Below are 16,264 nucleotides of genomic sequence, written 5' to 3'. Positions count from 1 at the left end.
AATTTAATCAACATGTCGATTTTTTAAATTTCTGATCCTTTTTGTTAGTGGTTATTAACACAAGTTTATAAATGTTTAACCATAGCTTATTTTTCAAAAGCCTTTTTAAAAGCATATAATTTATATATATTAGTCCCTTCTCACTCTTGGTTTACTCTTCCTTCTTACTTTGCGAAAGTAAAGAAAGAAAGGAACGTCTAGACATTTGTATATTCCGTATAAAAAGTAAAGAATAGTCTAGCTGCTATTTCTAAGGACTCAATTACAACAGGACATTGATTATCTGTGCTTTTTCGAATTGCAGGCGAGGAGTCGTATTACAACAACAGCAATAGTGGAGCCACCGCGAATGGATCCCTGCTCAACTCAGCCGTCCACAATAATTCCATGAGCCAGGCCAACAATTCCATAAATGCCACCACCGGCAATCCGCTCATCTCCGCCGCCCAGCAGCAGCTGAACCAGGGACTTCCCAACTCGATCTCCGTGCAGCAGTTCAACGGTCAGAACCAGAATCCACAGAATTCCATGGCCAATGGCCTTGTGGGTGGCGGCGGCGGCGGAGGCGACGGTTCCTCGGACACATCTTCCCTCAGCGGCGGCGTTCCGCACTCGCAGTCGGCGCCCCAGCAACTGGGTGTGGGGCAACCACCACCACCCCTAACACCACTGGCTCAGCACCACCAGGCGCTGGCACAGCAGCTGCAGCAGCGATTCGCCATCAGCAACAATAACGGTGAGTTTCGACAAAGAAATGTATTTGAATCATTATGAATGAATGGAGCTATGAGAATGTATTGGGGTAAAAGCAATAATAATGCAAAATATTATAATATTTTGTATAGATTATCAAAAAACTTGAAAAGTAATTTATTATTGCAAAAATGGTTGTATTAAACAAACCACATCTGAAATGCTTATATTTTACACGCCTTCTACATGATATCTACATGCGTTTTTCAACATGCAGCCGCCAAGTATGCAACACATTCTATGTTATCATATTTCAAGCAGTTTATAAATTCAAAGCGAGCAGTTGCTTGCAAAGAGGAATTCAAAAAAATGAGTTCTCAATTTAAAATTTTATGAAAGGAAAATATGTCCGTTTAAATAATTTAAAAGGAGTGCTCTTTTGACCTTTTATAGGCACTGAAATATGGGTATTAACCATTACGTTTAAGTGATCATTGCGCTTGTCTCTTCCACTAGTTTTCGCCATCAACATAAGCCATAAATTAGAGACACTTAAAGCCCATTTAAGCTCAGTTAACGCCTAGTTAAGGGTCACCCACGCACACCCATTTATGTACATACATATAAACACACATATGCAAATGTATCCATGTTTGCTTTTTCACTTTTCAAATCTTTTCGGAGCACTTGCGGCACTTTACTAAAAGTTTATCGCAAGTAACTGAATGAGATTCTCAGACAGTTACAGTGAAACTTCGATATTACACTTCTATAGCTTTAAAAACTTTTTAATATAAGATATACTTACTTATACGGAGGTAAATGTTTCAAGCAACATAAACCTGTATAATATTTTGAAAAAAAAAAGTTTTTAAAACTTAGTTCAGTTTTAGGAAGGGCAGACTGTGCCTGAAATATGTAGGGATGCCTGCGAGACTTGCCATCGCACTTAAATGGACATAAAGCACTGCTAATGTGGAATCTCCAGAGCATTCGGCTACCTTCTTCCATCTCAATCTTGATATTCTTCTGATAATTAGCACAGCCTCGTACATTTATCGTCCAGTTTGTTTTCTTTTTTGATGACTATTAAATTTTCATGGCGCTGCCTTGTTGACTTAACTTTGAAGCTTTTTATTGTCGTTTGCATCTGGATGTTGCGCTCTCTTTCTGGCCGGTTCTACCCCTTTCATTCGCTCGCACGGGAGGCTGCAACCGGCATACGGTTACATCTCTAGCTCCCTCTCTTTCGCACAGTCTGCGCACGTTTTGCGCTTTTGTTTATTTTATATTTCGATTTCGCAAAGAGCGGGGGAGCTTACTCTTTTATCGCCGCTTCCTCCATTCCCGCTCTTCGTCGCTCTCTTCCTCTCTCGCGTTTTTTTCGTTGGGGCATTTTTATAGGAAACCCGATTCCATTCGATTCAGTTCTCATACAGTTCAGTTAACATTATAACGCGTTCTCGTCGCGTCCGTCGAAAACAAAAAAGAAAATATATAGAAAATAATAAAGCAAAATACAGCCGAAAATCGAATGAAAACGGTATAGGAAATCGTAGATATTACTGCAGAATTATGCGAGTAAAGTGCTTTATAACTAATACGTAATTTATCTTATTTACGTCATATAATGCATAATAATAGTGTAGTGGCCAATAACGATACGCAAAAGTAATTGCACCTAACTACCTCGACCTCCTGTTTACCTTTCGCTTTTTGTGCTTTTATTTTCGGAGTCACATGGGCTATACGCCGGTTCTCCCAGTTCTCTGAATTCCGCCCCTTCGAGGGTAAACAAACGCCGACGAGGAAGTTATCGTAAACTACTACCGCCCATAAACTACTGACTGCACCCATCAATCAGCCGCGAATATTGGAATGTCTAGAATGGGACTCAAGTGTTCATTGAAAATTTGGTGAAGGAATTTTGTTTACCAATGCACTTGCCACAATGTTGGAAAAGGTGGAAAAGATAATGAATGTGACCGTGGGAAGTGGATAATGTTGTCCAACCCTAACAACTATACACTGTGTACTTAAAAGAAATTGTGAATCAATATTAAAAATGGAATATATCTTTGGTAAAACAATGTCATATTGGCAAAACCTTGATGTTGATTGATGATTTGTTCTCAAGCTTACGACATATGAGATTTCCTCGGTCAAAAGTACTTTACTAGAACATTAATTTGTTATTTGTCACAATTAGTCATATTTGGCTAGACTTCAGACCGGTTCATATCACAATTTCCATATTTTCGCAGTTTAATACGAGGAGATCTGGTTAGAGGGGGCAATACAGCTTTAAAGTAGTTACTGCTTATTTAGGCTTGTAGAAATATGTTATTTAATCGCAAATATTATATCACCCAATTAGTCACATGCTATTGGCATCAAACCGTTTCTGCAGACCGTTTCTTATCTCGTTAAATAAAACAAAAGGAAATGGACGTGCAGAACAGCTGATTCATACCTACAATTGAATTTGTAAGCAACATTTTGGTTTCTGGGATTTTTTAGTTTGTTTCCCGACCTCGTAAAACTTACTTTGTGGTAGCCACCTGCAAACTTTTTCCATTTCCTTAATGAAACCGCTGCTTATAGTTTTTTGCTCACTCATTGCATTCTTTTGCAAACCGCCAGCACTGTCAGCGAAATTTGAATAAATGCAATTTAAATTGACTGAGCAAAACAACGAAAATAAAAGGAAATTCGGGTAAGGGGAGAACGCTGCTTCGTCAGTGCCGCCCACAAAATCATAAAACAAACAACAAACCAAATGAACCAACAGCAGGGAAAAAAAAGCAACGAAAGAATGCCGAAAAAAGAAAACATTCGCCTCTTGTATTTTCCTTCAATTCGCCGACGAACAGAGCCGACAAAAGCGAAACAAAAATATTTTCGTTCCAAAAAGGAAAAACACAAAAAGGAAATTTTTGTGCAAATGCAACATGCGAGTATGCGAGTGCATTAGGGCTAAAAAGAGAGGAAAAGTGTAAGAAGGCAAATTAAACACGGTTGAACTTTTCCCGCCCACTTTTCCCTGACCAAACATGCAGTTTAATTTATGCATGTCTGTGGAAACAGGGTGATTCCCTCAGTTTTTCTAGTTTTTCTTAAAGGATATGCAAAAGTAAAGAAAAAATGACTGCCATTACTAATACGCAGTGTTGCCCAAAATTTGGAAACTGGAAGTGTTGGTAAATTATTAAATAAACTTTTTAGTTTGAAGCTTTAATCAAAATAGTGTTTAAAAAGAGAATAGTTTCTCAGGAATTCCCAAAACTAAGAACTAGGCATTCTTCTGAATATGTGTATTTCACACGAACAACAGACATTTAAGGTGATGAATATTAATGTTTATGTGGTCTAGCCTAGAAAAGGATACGCCAGTGTCCGTCTGCAGGGTGTTGCCGTATTGTACGGCCCCCTTTGGGGAGGCGCCACTGCTCCATTTCCACCCCCTTTTGCGAGCAATACGCATTGCCACGCCATAAATTGCGCTCGCCTGCACGTCAGGAAGTCGTTGGAGCTGTCGAAAAAAAAACAGAGGGGCTGTGGGAATTCTAAAAAAAAAAATATAAAAGGGGGCGGCCGGGGGCGTGCAGTAAACTTTAATTTTCCGCCATTCCACTTTCTGTTGACTGTTCGCTCACATTACGCATACGCAGCGTGGACGGCTGCGAAAAGTGTTGCCTGCCATTGGGCGGCTCTCTTTCCCTTTCGCCGTTTCTCTGCAATTCTCTCGTTCTCCTCTTTATTGCTCTCCCTTTGTTTTCCTTTCTCACCGCTCTCGAGGTATATCCTTCTACCATTTTCTCTCCCAGTTCATGCGGCATGCATTGTTTTTAAAATTCTTGCCTTTCTAAAGGTTTAACAATTTCGGCTTTTAATTGCAAACCGAACAAGATGCCTATAGGTATTAATTAGGCAAGTCTATGAAGATTATTAATATTTTTTGAAACCAGTTTCGTTTGAGTGTTTCGTTGCCTTATAGCTTGTGCAACCATTTTTCTGCGACGAGGTCGATTACCTTTTCCTGTTTGTTTTCCCATTGCATTCCAGCCGTGCATCAGTGTGTGTCTGTGTGAAGAGTCTGTTTGCCATTGTGTGTGTGTGATGATTTCAAAATCATTTGACTAACAAATGGCTATGCTTTATTTTTACCGAAATTTGTGCTTATCCAGCGATGAATCATTTTGTGCTCAAGTTCTTCGACTTTGTGTAATAGTGTCAGGCTCACAACTGATAGCATTTCCCGCTGAGCAGATGACTTTTCACTTATTGTTGGGCTAGGTCACGCACTTTGTAATGAGAGTGTACAGTGAACACTCATCCCGCGCCAACGGGGCGTCCGATGATTCCTGTTGCTCAATTTTCCATTTCCCGCTGGGAGCTTACCTAAGTGAGTTATGGCCATTAGTTTCAGTTTTATGGCCAAGTACTTAGAGTTAATGACCACTGAAGGAAAAATGAAAGTTTACTGAAAAAGATAAGGGTATATTGAACTGCCAGCGAATAGATATTGAGTCAACAAAGGAAGATGTACATATCCACATGTATTTTTATAAATATGTTATTTGCGATGGGAGAATTTGTGATTCACTTAACGATTTATGTACACTAACGATGTAATAATGTTACGATTTCGTAACTCATGAAATTATAAAGGCCTTTCGTATTTCCTCATAAGCTAATGTATCTTCTATTTGGCTTAGGCACTAAGCATATTTATAAAAGAAAACTGATAAATTATCAGGTTATATATTTGCTGTTAGCAAGCAAATATACGTGAAATCGCATGGGAAAGAAAGAGACACAAGTTATGATACAATGTTTGTTAAGTAAAGCAGATATACAATTTATGATAAAATATTTGCTTAGCCCGTGCTATATAATTTATTATATAATATTTGCTTTTGCCATTCCCACCCATCACCGCATTTTAATCTAATAAAGATCCCATTCTTGGTTCCCCAAATTGAAATCTCATTAAAGCCGCATAGCGAAAGATAAGGGATGTATGTGTATATGTGTATATATCATCTAAATTGAGTCAGCCAGATAATGCAATTAGTTGGGGCCAATGCCAATGGAGTGGAGTTTTCCACTGTCTTGCCTCAGAAACCCACTACATTTTTTATCTCAGCAGGTCATTTATATTATTCTCCTTTCATTTCTCGAAGATTGCACCAACTTACTCATCAAGGGTGTTTGAAGAATGGTGTGGTTGTGATAAGCCGTAGATTCTTGAAAGCGGTTTGAAGGCAATCAGAAAGAGCTTGATTAGTTGTTTGTAATCAATCACCTACTTTACAAGTCGTTGAATACATTAAGTTCATAACTAAGCATAAATATAGGTTGAATTTTGGATTTTACCGCACAATTGAATTCAAATTTTCCAGGCTTTCCACCTGTATGCGGTTTTCTTGCCTTATTTGCTTTGGCATACCGGCTCATTAGTTGAGGTCACCTGATGAATGAATTCGTTTCAATTTGTTTACCCTCCCAGCGGACCGGCAACATCTCTCCATTATAATGGAAATTAATGTGGAAAGTAGCCAGCGCTAAATCGATTTTCATTCACAGCTGTGTTTTGTTTGTATGCGAATTTAATTTGGCTAATTAAAATCCAGAAAAAACAGCATGGTACGGGTGCAAAGTCAATAGCCCAATCGGGGTGACCAAATAGAGACGTGCTACGCCCATTTCTAACCACCACTCCCATTTTTATACCTATGTATATTCTTTTTTTTTTTGGTTGCATGTCCGACGCTCGTAATTCCGGCATGTGGATATCCGGTTCCTGTTCACCAGACAACCAACACATGCAAATGACTCAACAGGGTTCGCTTTTCCATTTCCCATTTTCACGGCATTATTTTAGAGGTTTTCCTGCGTTGAATTTTCCTTCTCCAGCGGCAGGGTGGTCGATCTACTTGGGCCTCGGCTAATTTGTTATTCAAACTTATATTTCTCGGGATATATACACAAGTATTTCGAACGCCTCGACCCTCGAGCTCATTAATTAGGAAATTCTTTTCGCCGTTTTCCCGATTTATTGTTTTCGCATTCCCCAGTGTAAACATATTGCCAAAGGCAGAGCCAAAGAGCAAATGGGCGAAAAACAAACCGAGCAGCACACAAAAATCTTTCAGTTTTTCATTTTTCATTTCACATTCATACACTAACATTTTCCGAAGGGTCTTGCAACTTTCTGGAATAACAAGTTTGAGATATAAGAACTTCAGATGTTAAGAAAAAACCTACAAAAATCTTGTATGCTTCAAAGTAGATAAGACTGATATTTCTTCCCCCTTAAATTGCAAGGGTATTAACAATTCGTTATCCCACCTCTGATATCACTTCCTCCACTTGCTACTCATCTCGCATTTCGCCATCTTCGCTCCAGCGATGGCAACAATTTCGAGATACATTTTTAAAGGCGCCATAAAAGTCGAATGATGACAATGTCAATGTCTTGCCCCGTCCCCCTCGAAATTGTTCACCTCTGGAAGCGCGGGGCATGTGCTACTGACCTCCAGCCGGGGCCATAAAATCCACACTGCGACAGCTGCGGGAGATGGGGAGCGATATGGATATGGAAGAGATATTGGTACCGAATGTGGGCGCCATCAATTATAATTCTCGCGCGCAAAAAATTCACTTTTATGGTGGCGTATACTTGATGTGGTGTTCGTCCGTTGATTTCCCATGTTTGTTTCGCTTTGCTGCTGGTCTGTGTGTGTGTTTTAATTATGAACAATTGGCTAGCGAGAAATTTGTCTCACTGCAACTTCCGGTATTGTATTTCTGCCTTTTCGCGGTTCTTATTTGTTCTCAGAATCCCATTGAATAAGGTCCCATTACTCTCAGCTTGAATTCAATTAAAATTGGAATTTTTGCTGGTGGATTTTTGATCAATGCAGTCACAGTTTTTCTTGTATATAAATGTATATGTACGTATGTTTTTATTTTTTTTTCTTTCATTTCTGGCATCGTGGCCCGTGCCTGTCGCATTGGCTTTCGGATAATCTTTATCAATTTGGGCCACTGACAGTTTTCTCAGCTAGTGTTTTTGTTTGTGTCTGCCGCTTATTTATGGTCAATGGGCTGCTTGTTTAAGCAAATATGGCCGCAATTCAGGCCAGTAGCTTTCGAGTGGGTAGCATTGCCCATTTGAAGTTCCAATGAAACTTAAACCATGTGTAAAATTGGTTGTGGGCGTTTTTGAGTGGCGCAAGTTGGTTGCGGAAAGTGTTTTCTTTTGGCATTTTTCAAATCGATTAAAATGTGTTTTTATTCGTGTTGTGATAATATGGGAAAGATTGCAGACAAATTAGCACAATTTATGCATTCAACAATACAAATTCAACTTAAGAAGATTTATGGATTGGATTACGGACTTGCCATTTTACAGTTGAATTCGTGATTAATGCTTAAGTATTCGCGTTTGGTGTTTAAGAAATACAAATGCAATATAAACTAATAAAGTTATATGAATGAATATTTAAATGAATGGACTGAAATCATTGACATTGAATTTGCTGGCAATTTAATAACCAATTTTTTGCCGGCACTTTGACGCATTTTGTTTGATCTCCCTGCTAAAAATACATTTCCCGAGTAAATGCCCTCTTCCATGCGTCGCTTTCATCATAAAGTCATCCAATTTATCAACCCTGAAAAATGTTCCCCAAACCGAAAACCGAAATACAAGCACAAAAAGCGTTTACAGCTTCCTTAAATGTTTATGATTAATTTCGCATAATTATTAATAACAATTTTAATTGGTTCCTGCTGGCCTGTCAGAGATTCTCTTTTGTGATACTATAAATTAAAATACAACAAACACCAAACCACAACAACTGCACAATCACGTAAAATAAAGTATAAATATATAAATGCAAACGCACAACTGAACTGAAACTGAAAAAAAGAGCAACCAAAAGACGGGGAGGTATTAAGCAGCAACGAGTGAAATCATCGAGAATGAGTACATTTTCCACAATCATCGCACAAAGATAATTCCGAGAGCAGAGCACCAAATAAGGAAAAGCAATCAGAGAGGCAAGACAAAAAGCAAGGCAACATAAGAAACCCAAACCAATTCTAAGTGATAATCAATATAAAAAGCGAAAACGTCAAGCGAAATCAAATCGAAAGGCTTTATTAGCATTAGACAACAACACCAATCAACTACCAAACACCAATCAACAACTAGCATATGTGATAAAGTCAAGTGTAAATCAAAGCTATTGTGTGCGTGTGTTAATAATGATGTACGGTGTGCAATAATAAATAAAAGTTTCATGGGGCTTATTGCATAAATTCCCGTTAACCGTTAAGAGTGATAAGGCCCGACGCTAAGGTCCCATAAACCCAGATTGCGTGCTAAATAATACATGGCCGAGAAAACAGAGAGCGGCGAAAGATTAAGTGTATTCCCATAACTGCCATTTTCAACAACACACTTTTCCCGATGTCGTTCACCTTCCCAAGATCCGAACCTCAACAACACCAACCAAATCACCAATAACAGCTACTCCAACAAGCTTAAAAAATCGAAGGATAAGAAGTTAATTGAGAGACAAGCGAATCAGCTTGAAGGGCGACATCAAAGCCACGCTGATGATGGGCTACATCATGGGTTGTGCTTGTTTCAAAGGTATGAAAATAATAGTATTGATACTTGTAAATAGGTCATTTGGACATTTTTTATGTTGCACAGTTAATGTTGAACTTTATGTAAAACGAAAGAGTTTCTCCTCAATTTACTCTGTCATCTTTGAAAGTTGTACAAAATATTTTTTTGTGTTCTTTAAAGTTGAAAAGAAGATGAGTTATGAAAAGTTCTAGACTAATTTTAGGAAAAGTTTTTTAAAAGTTTTGTGCTAACTGTCAGATGCGCTTTCCACTAAATTCTGCTCAACCGTCAATCGTCAACCTGTCGCCGCCCACAATTTTCCCACCTCATTCGTTCGGTTTTCCTTCCGCTCATTAGGCGGCTCCCAAAGGAAAAGAAAAATCCCACGCGGAAAGAAAGAATCGCAGGCTTGAGGCTTTTCCTATTTTGTCACGCTTTTCGTTTTTTCTCGCATCCTGCTGCACACGCAGTTTCGCATTTTTCTATGCAACGTCACCGACGACGTCACAAAAGCGGAAATGAGAGCCTGCGCTCTGCATCCTGCGCGCTCTTTATCCATTTTGACCTCTCTCTCTCTCTCTCTGTTAAGTTTTTCGTTCTTAACATTCACTTAACACCAATTTATAACATTTTTTATAGCAACCCGATTATTTTGTTCTTTTTTTAATTTCGCATGGCCTTTTTTTCGGTGTATTTTTTTTTTTGTTTTTTCTTACAGCTTTTTATGGTTTTCAGCGGTTTTTGCTACTTTTTTGTTGTTGGTCTTTGTGTGTAAATTACTCGATAGCCTTTTTGAGTGCAACGTGATTTTGATGTTTCCTTTTGCAGTTTCCTTGTTGTTTTCACTTCTTGGTGCATGTTTGAGGACTTTTTGGGTCCTTGAGTTTGTTTATCTGGTTAGATTGGGATATGAAAGGTGTGTTAGGTAAACGAGGCGGTGGCTTCATTTGTTTAGAGGTTAAGTGCATTCTTTTGTTTACCTCTGCGGTTATTGCATTCGTCCTGATTGTCAGTCAAGCTTTGCCTTCACCTTTATATTGATGAACCTTGCAGTTATTTAAAGGTATCAATTATCTTAAAACTATATGTCTATTTGAAACAATTAAAACATTTTTGATACCTTTTGTCTTTATCAAAAGGTCATAAATACCTGCTACTCACTTATTCGTGCCGAAATATTTAGTGTATTTGAACTTTAGTTTTAACACCTGGAATTTGAAATTCCTTGTGCATGGTTAGCATTCTAGAACCATCTCGATTCGGGCATTTCCTGCGACCTGCGAGGGCAGCGAATGTCTTTGGGCACTTGGCAGGCTCCTTTTGCTCCTAGAGCCCCCCTTTTAGCCACTACTTTCTCCACCTTTATCCCTGTGGATTTTACCCTTAAGCTGTTCCTTGCTTTTGCATTCCATAAACCACAAAGTATGAGTAAGCACTTAACCCTTTCTTTGCACGCCGCTTTCTCTTGCCCCTTTCTCCGCTCTCTCCCTCTCTCTATTTTGCTCTCTTGCATTCCTGACACGCATTGCAAGTCTAACCTTTCACATTTATGCGTTGCACACGCCCAGTTGCCGCCCCCTTTTTCTGTTCCAGTTAGTTTTATTCAATTTTTGCGCTATTTTTACAGATGCAATTTTACAGCGGAAGCGAGGAAATCGAGACAACCATGGAGAAAGTTGGAGAAAGGGGTGGGGAATGCGAAAGAGGGGGTTCGAAGGGGCGAAGTGTGTGTGTGTGTGCGGAGAAAGGAGGCTGCCTAAGTGCTTCGCCCATTAAAGTATGCAATCATTTTGCGGTTAGTTGCCCTTGCCTTCCTGCCACTTGAATCACCCCTTCAACGCCACTCCTATCTTTTCCATTTTCCACTTCCCCTACCCCTTTTTCCCTTTAGCAATTTTCGTGCCTTCGCAGCTGCATAAATTTCGCGGCTGGCATTCGCTCTTAACCAATTTGCTAATCCGTTCGCCACTTTCTTGACAGCATTAACAATTTGCACGGTTTGTTCACGGTTATTAACAACTTTATTATATATGGTAGCTGAATCCTAAATGCTTTCCACTTCTCTAAAGACTCATGGACATAATTTCGCTTGTTTAAAATCATCTTAATTCATTGAACTTTTCAAGTCAAAATTTCGACAAAAAACTCATTTGATTTCTGACATTTGTGCCATATTTTTTGTTTTGCCTTTTTCTCTGGGCCAAGTTCATTCATAAACAAATTAGTGAAATTTCGTCTGGCTCTTTTTCTTCTTCTTCTAAGTCTATGCCCCCAATTAAATCGAAAACACAACGTTCCCACCTTCCACAGTTCTACTCCTCCGATCTTAGAAAGAAAACCCGTAGAAGCTACGTATAAATAAATAAATAAACAAGCGTTTAATTGAACCGGAAATTATTGTGTGTGGGTTGTATGATTGCTTCTTCTTCTCTATCCCTCACGTATGTGTGTCGGAATGCATTAGTGTGTGTCTTTGTGTGTGTGTGTGTGGTTCTTATTGGAATTTGTTGTTCACTTTTATTTAGTTTTATCCCACAGATGTTGTTGTTTGTTCGCATTGCGTTTTAGTTCTCCAACTTGTTTGCCCAGTTGGTTTATCGTGGCTGGAAAGAGAGGGGTGTACTAGTTGTGAAAGAGAAGGAGACATGTGTGCCAGAGAAGATTTCTTGCTTTCGGGCAACAAAAACATATACACTCTTTTGATTAGTTCTATTCTTAGTTATGGTAACAAGTGCCACAGATTTAAGCTGACATAGGGTTATGCAGTTAGGTTTATGGAATATTTATCGTTTGACTTACGCTATAAGCTTGTCTTAGAATTTATACAATCCGTTTCTATGCTGTTATTTTAAGCTGATGATTAGGCTACCTACTATTCACTTAAAATAAACATCTCAAGAGCTTTACAGAGAATTCGGCAATCATCGTTTACATTAGAAATTGGTACTTCCCATCTGAATTCCATTAATATGCAACCCTTCACATTAGCGTGATATTTTGAATTTCCTTGTATGGGTGTGTATCTGTTCTTGCACGTATCTGTGTGTCTGCTTTGTGTATCTTGCAGCACATTGTAGTAAATTATACTTGACAGTCGTTGCATGTTCGACTTGCGATAGTCGACAGTTTCCACTTCCATTAATGGCTACTCAGCCACGCCCCCCACTTGTTGAATTAAATATAATTCGATGTTATTTATTTGACTGGAGAAATTCGAGTAGCTATCTTCGCTGGATAATCTGGTATCTCAACATCGTAATTACTCACTGAGAAGCTATAAAATATCCTGTGGACATCGAAAGACAATTCAGTACCGCCAAAATGTCTCGCATTGTAACAGCTTTCAATAAAACGGTTGTGGAATATTTTCGAAAAACAAGTCTGAACGGCTTCGGCCTGCTGTATTTTATAAGAAAACGCAGAATTCAAAGAATATTCTGGTTTTTGTTTATTAGCATTGGCATAGTTTTCGCTAGTTATGCAGTGTTCTCAATGATTCTGGAATTCCTTAGCTATTCAACAATTGCAGATCTCTCGGAATTAAAAGTTTTGGAAGATGAAATATATTTTCCCGAGCTAAAAATATGTAGTGGTTATAAGTTTAGTCACAGGAATATGTTAGCTTCTGCTCATGACTTAGTTAATTCTCAAAACAAATCGCTGGATTTTTGGCTACAAAAACTATCATTGCTTTCTGGATACTTTGATCCTTTGTCTGTGAAAGAAGAGGATGTTGATGATATTAATTCTTTACTGTATATAAAAAATATTTCTTCCTTTTTACTTGGCTTAACACCAGCATGTGAATCTTTGATACTCAGGTGTAAGGTGAATAATATTCCTGCCAATTGCTCGAAGTTATTTACATTAAAAGCTTATAATGATGGAATTTGTTGTGTCTTAAGGAGAGGTAATCTAACTGGAGAGCTCACCCTTTTTATGGATTCATCTCATATAGATGAATATCCTTTAAATGGAAATTTTCCTGGCTTTAGTTTGCATGCTCCAAGTTGGCAGGGTAGAGTTAGTATCAACCCTGGCGAAATAGCAGCTGTGGAAATAGAAGTTATGGAACTTCAGGGAAATTCTCAATTAAACGAGTATGCCATAGAAAAGCGAGCTTGTTATTTTTCTCAAGAGGGTGAAAGTAGGGAAAAGTGCCTTCATGAGTGCAGAATAAAAGCCACGTTAATTAATTGCCAGTGTGTGCCGTATCCATTCGAGTCTAGAAGCGAAAAGTTTGGGCAGTGCACTTTGGAGAATATAACATGTCTGCAGTTGGTAGAAAGTGAGTTTCGAATTTCCTATAATTCCTCAAAGGTAATTAATTCTTATTAAAATAATCCAGGAAACTGGTCACCAGCTCAATGTCCGCAATGTTTGCCGCTCTGCAATCAACTGTTTTACAGATTGAACAAACAAATCCTTGGGCATTTGCATCCTTGGAGAAGTGAGTTGAATTTTAAATTTAAAGCGCCACATCGACAGCTGTACAAAACAAATATACTCTATCATTGGTATCAAATGCTGTGTAAGTTTGTTTAACGTTTAACACAAATACACATGCCGAAATTACGTACATACATATTTATTTAACCAAAAGCAAACGTTGGCGGCGTTCTGGGCATTTGCATTGGCTGCTCCTTTATCAGTGGCTTCGAGCTGATCTACTTTCTGGTCTTTCGCCTGTGGTCCAACTATCTTCGACAGCCCGAGACTTAATTAAGTAAAATGTTGCGCATACGCCATGTGGGCAAATTTGTTGTGATTTATCTCGTTGACAACGTGCCAGCGACAGGGTCGCATTAATCTTGATGACTTGAATTGTAACTGAGGCGAAATAAACGAGTGAAAAAGAATGGGGAACGAAAGGGTGGCACTTGGGAGCCGGATTGTGGGTGGGGCTTAGCTGGAGTGTGCCGATCATCAAGGTTAAGTGGTCTGCTGAGCCCCTTTTCATCGTCTCAGCTTGTTCGCCATTCGTCGCCTGGGGGGCCACTTGATGACTACTGAACGGCAACAAAAAGATTCACAAATATGTCTCTTCTTGTGTATATAAACTGGAAAAAAATGTTTTAGCATTGAAATGCTCTCTAAAACGAGAAGAAAATCTTTTGGAATACATCTATGGCAATCCAAATGAATATAAAAAGTTGAGGGAGGTGCTGAATAGTGTGCATATATTTAAATTTGAAATAAAATACCATTTCCACTTAATTTCTCTCAGTGATATTGTGTGAGTGTGAATACCTTTCTTAAGTGCACTTCAGCGTGCGTTTTACTGTATTGATTTTTTCCCAGTCAACTTGTCAACTTTTGAATAATAAAATTCTTGTTTCTTTCATTGCAGGTGAGTTTTCCCAAGAAAATTGTGCCCAGGTTTTCAATAGCGTAAGTTTTTTAACGTTTAAGATTTGAATTTTCAAAAACATAGTTAACAGCACATGTTAATAAGCTGCTGAGTAACAGGTAAAAGCTTCGAAAGCTTCATAGAGTAGGAAAATCAGCTAAGAGCCGTTGCATTGGAAAAGCTCAATGGAAAGCTTTTACTTTGGGGTCGTCGGCTGTGTTTAATAAAGTGTATTTTTTATGGCGCTCTGCCGGTTATCACAAATCATGTTCAATCAATTGAAATTTAAGACTTAGAGCTCTTGAGTTCGAAGAATGGTTAAAAATTCAGGCCATGAATTATCAAAAATCTGGCGCTAAAAAATGCAATCTAAGCATTGCAGTAAAATCTAGAAGCCGCACACACCCATTTAATAGCCTTCTGGGGGCAAAAAACCGTGAGCAAGGCGAACGTCTCCATTAATTTTAAAACCGCCAACTTATCAGGGCAGCGTCATGGTCCTAAGTGATTTCCCCGGCTCCGTTGATTTACGGGGGAAAAGTAGCAACGGATATCTGCTCTATATTACACACATAGAGCCACTAAACGCAAGGACATGCGATGCCGTGTCCTTCACCTTCCCATCGCCTCCGAAAAAAGAAAGGAAAAAATTTATACATAAATATCTCCGAGCGAAGGAACCTTCGGAATTCCTTTTAAAGTATTCCGTATGCGGCGGCGGCTTGTCCTGACATTATTATTTTTTATTTTCATTTTTTTTTTTTACCAGCTGATGAGTCGCTGATCAAAGGCATTCCAGGCTGGCTTTTCCGGCTAACGGTTTCGGGGAAAATTCAATTCGTGCCGCTTAATGTGTCACATTACAGTCACTTCAAGTAGTTTGAAGTAACAGGAACTAATTTGGGTTATTTGAGTTATAAAGGGGATGTTCTAAAACTAGATATATTGGTTTCTAAAATCGAATTATTGATGTTGGTGTCAGTTGTCAAGATTTGACTTAAAGCATTAAGGTAATAGAAACGTTTTTAAACACTTTCCCTATCTATCGTACAGTAACTGACCTTCATTCGAGTTAGCCAAAAAGATAACTTGAATAAAGAACTGAGCTTAAAATTAAAAATTTACGGTGTGAAAAACTTGTTTAATTTCTTGAGAAGTGGCCATTGTTACCATTAGCAGCATGTGCAAGCGAATTTCCAAAGGTCTGTGTGTTTGGGCAGACGAACAAAAGTTTTCGTTGCAAACTTGAAATGAAATTGGTTCAAATTAAACATTTCAAACAGCTTAAACTTGTCCCTCAAGTTGCCTGCCATTGTTCGACGCTCGACAAACTCCGATCGGATGTAAGCCCAAGGACATTTAGGCATACCTAAACACAGTCGTCTTCCTTCCCCTTTTTTCTCAACACAATCTGAATCCTGCATCGACGTGGACTCTGCCTTATTTGCATAATTCTAATATGGAACATTTTTGGCCATCAGCTCCCTCAACTGTCCACCTACACACACACATCCTGTGCTGGGAGATTTGCATAAATAAAAGCGTAGTTGTGCCTCCATGTCGTCCTTGTCAAC

At 38.7% G+C, this 16,264-nt stretch overlaps 2 protein-coding genes across 13 annotated transcripts in view; both read left to right on the top strand.

Annotated features, from left to right (window-relative positions):
* The window catches only part of LOC6736659 (protein nutcracker), a 91,251-nt gene that overhangs the window by 38,713 nt on the left and 36,274 nt on the right, over positions 1-16,264 (top strand). For 11 of the 12 annotated variants that reach the window (XM_044922967.1, XM_016170286.3, XM_016170279.3 and 8 more), the window contains one exon: positions 305-736. In XM_044922967.1, the coding sequence (XP_044778902.1) occupies positions 305-736 (432 nt within the window). Of the gene's footprint in view, positions 1-304; positions 737-2,104; positions 2,365-8,505; positions 9,362-16,264 lie in introns of those variants that run through there. The other variant, XM_039293709.2, reaches the window with a different exon arrangement.
* Positions 10,477-14,505, top strand: LOC27206255 (sodium channel protein Nach). The gene has a single exon (XM_039293711.2). The coding sequence runs from the start codon at positions 12,662-12,664 to the stop codon at positions 13,676-13,678; it is 1,017 nt and encodes a 338-aa protein (XP_039149645.1). The 5' UTR covers positions 10,477-12,661; the 3' UTR covers positions 13,679-14,505.

Source organism: Drosophila simulans, chromosome 3L (genome assembly GCF_016746395.2).
Source record: "Drosophila simulans strain w501 chromosome 3L, Prin_Dsim_3.1, whole genome shotgun sequence".
Classification (NCBI taxonomy): domain Eukaryota; kingdom Metazoa; phylum Arthropoda; class Insecta; order Diptera; family Drosophilidae; genus Drosophila; species Drosophila simulans.
The sequence above is the reverse complement of the archived record's forward strand: the minus strand, read 5'-3'. Positions and strand labels throughout refer to the sequence as shown.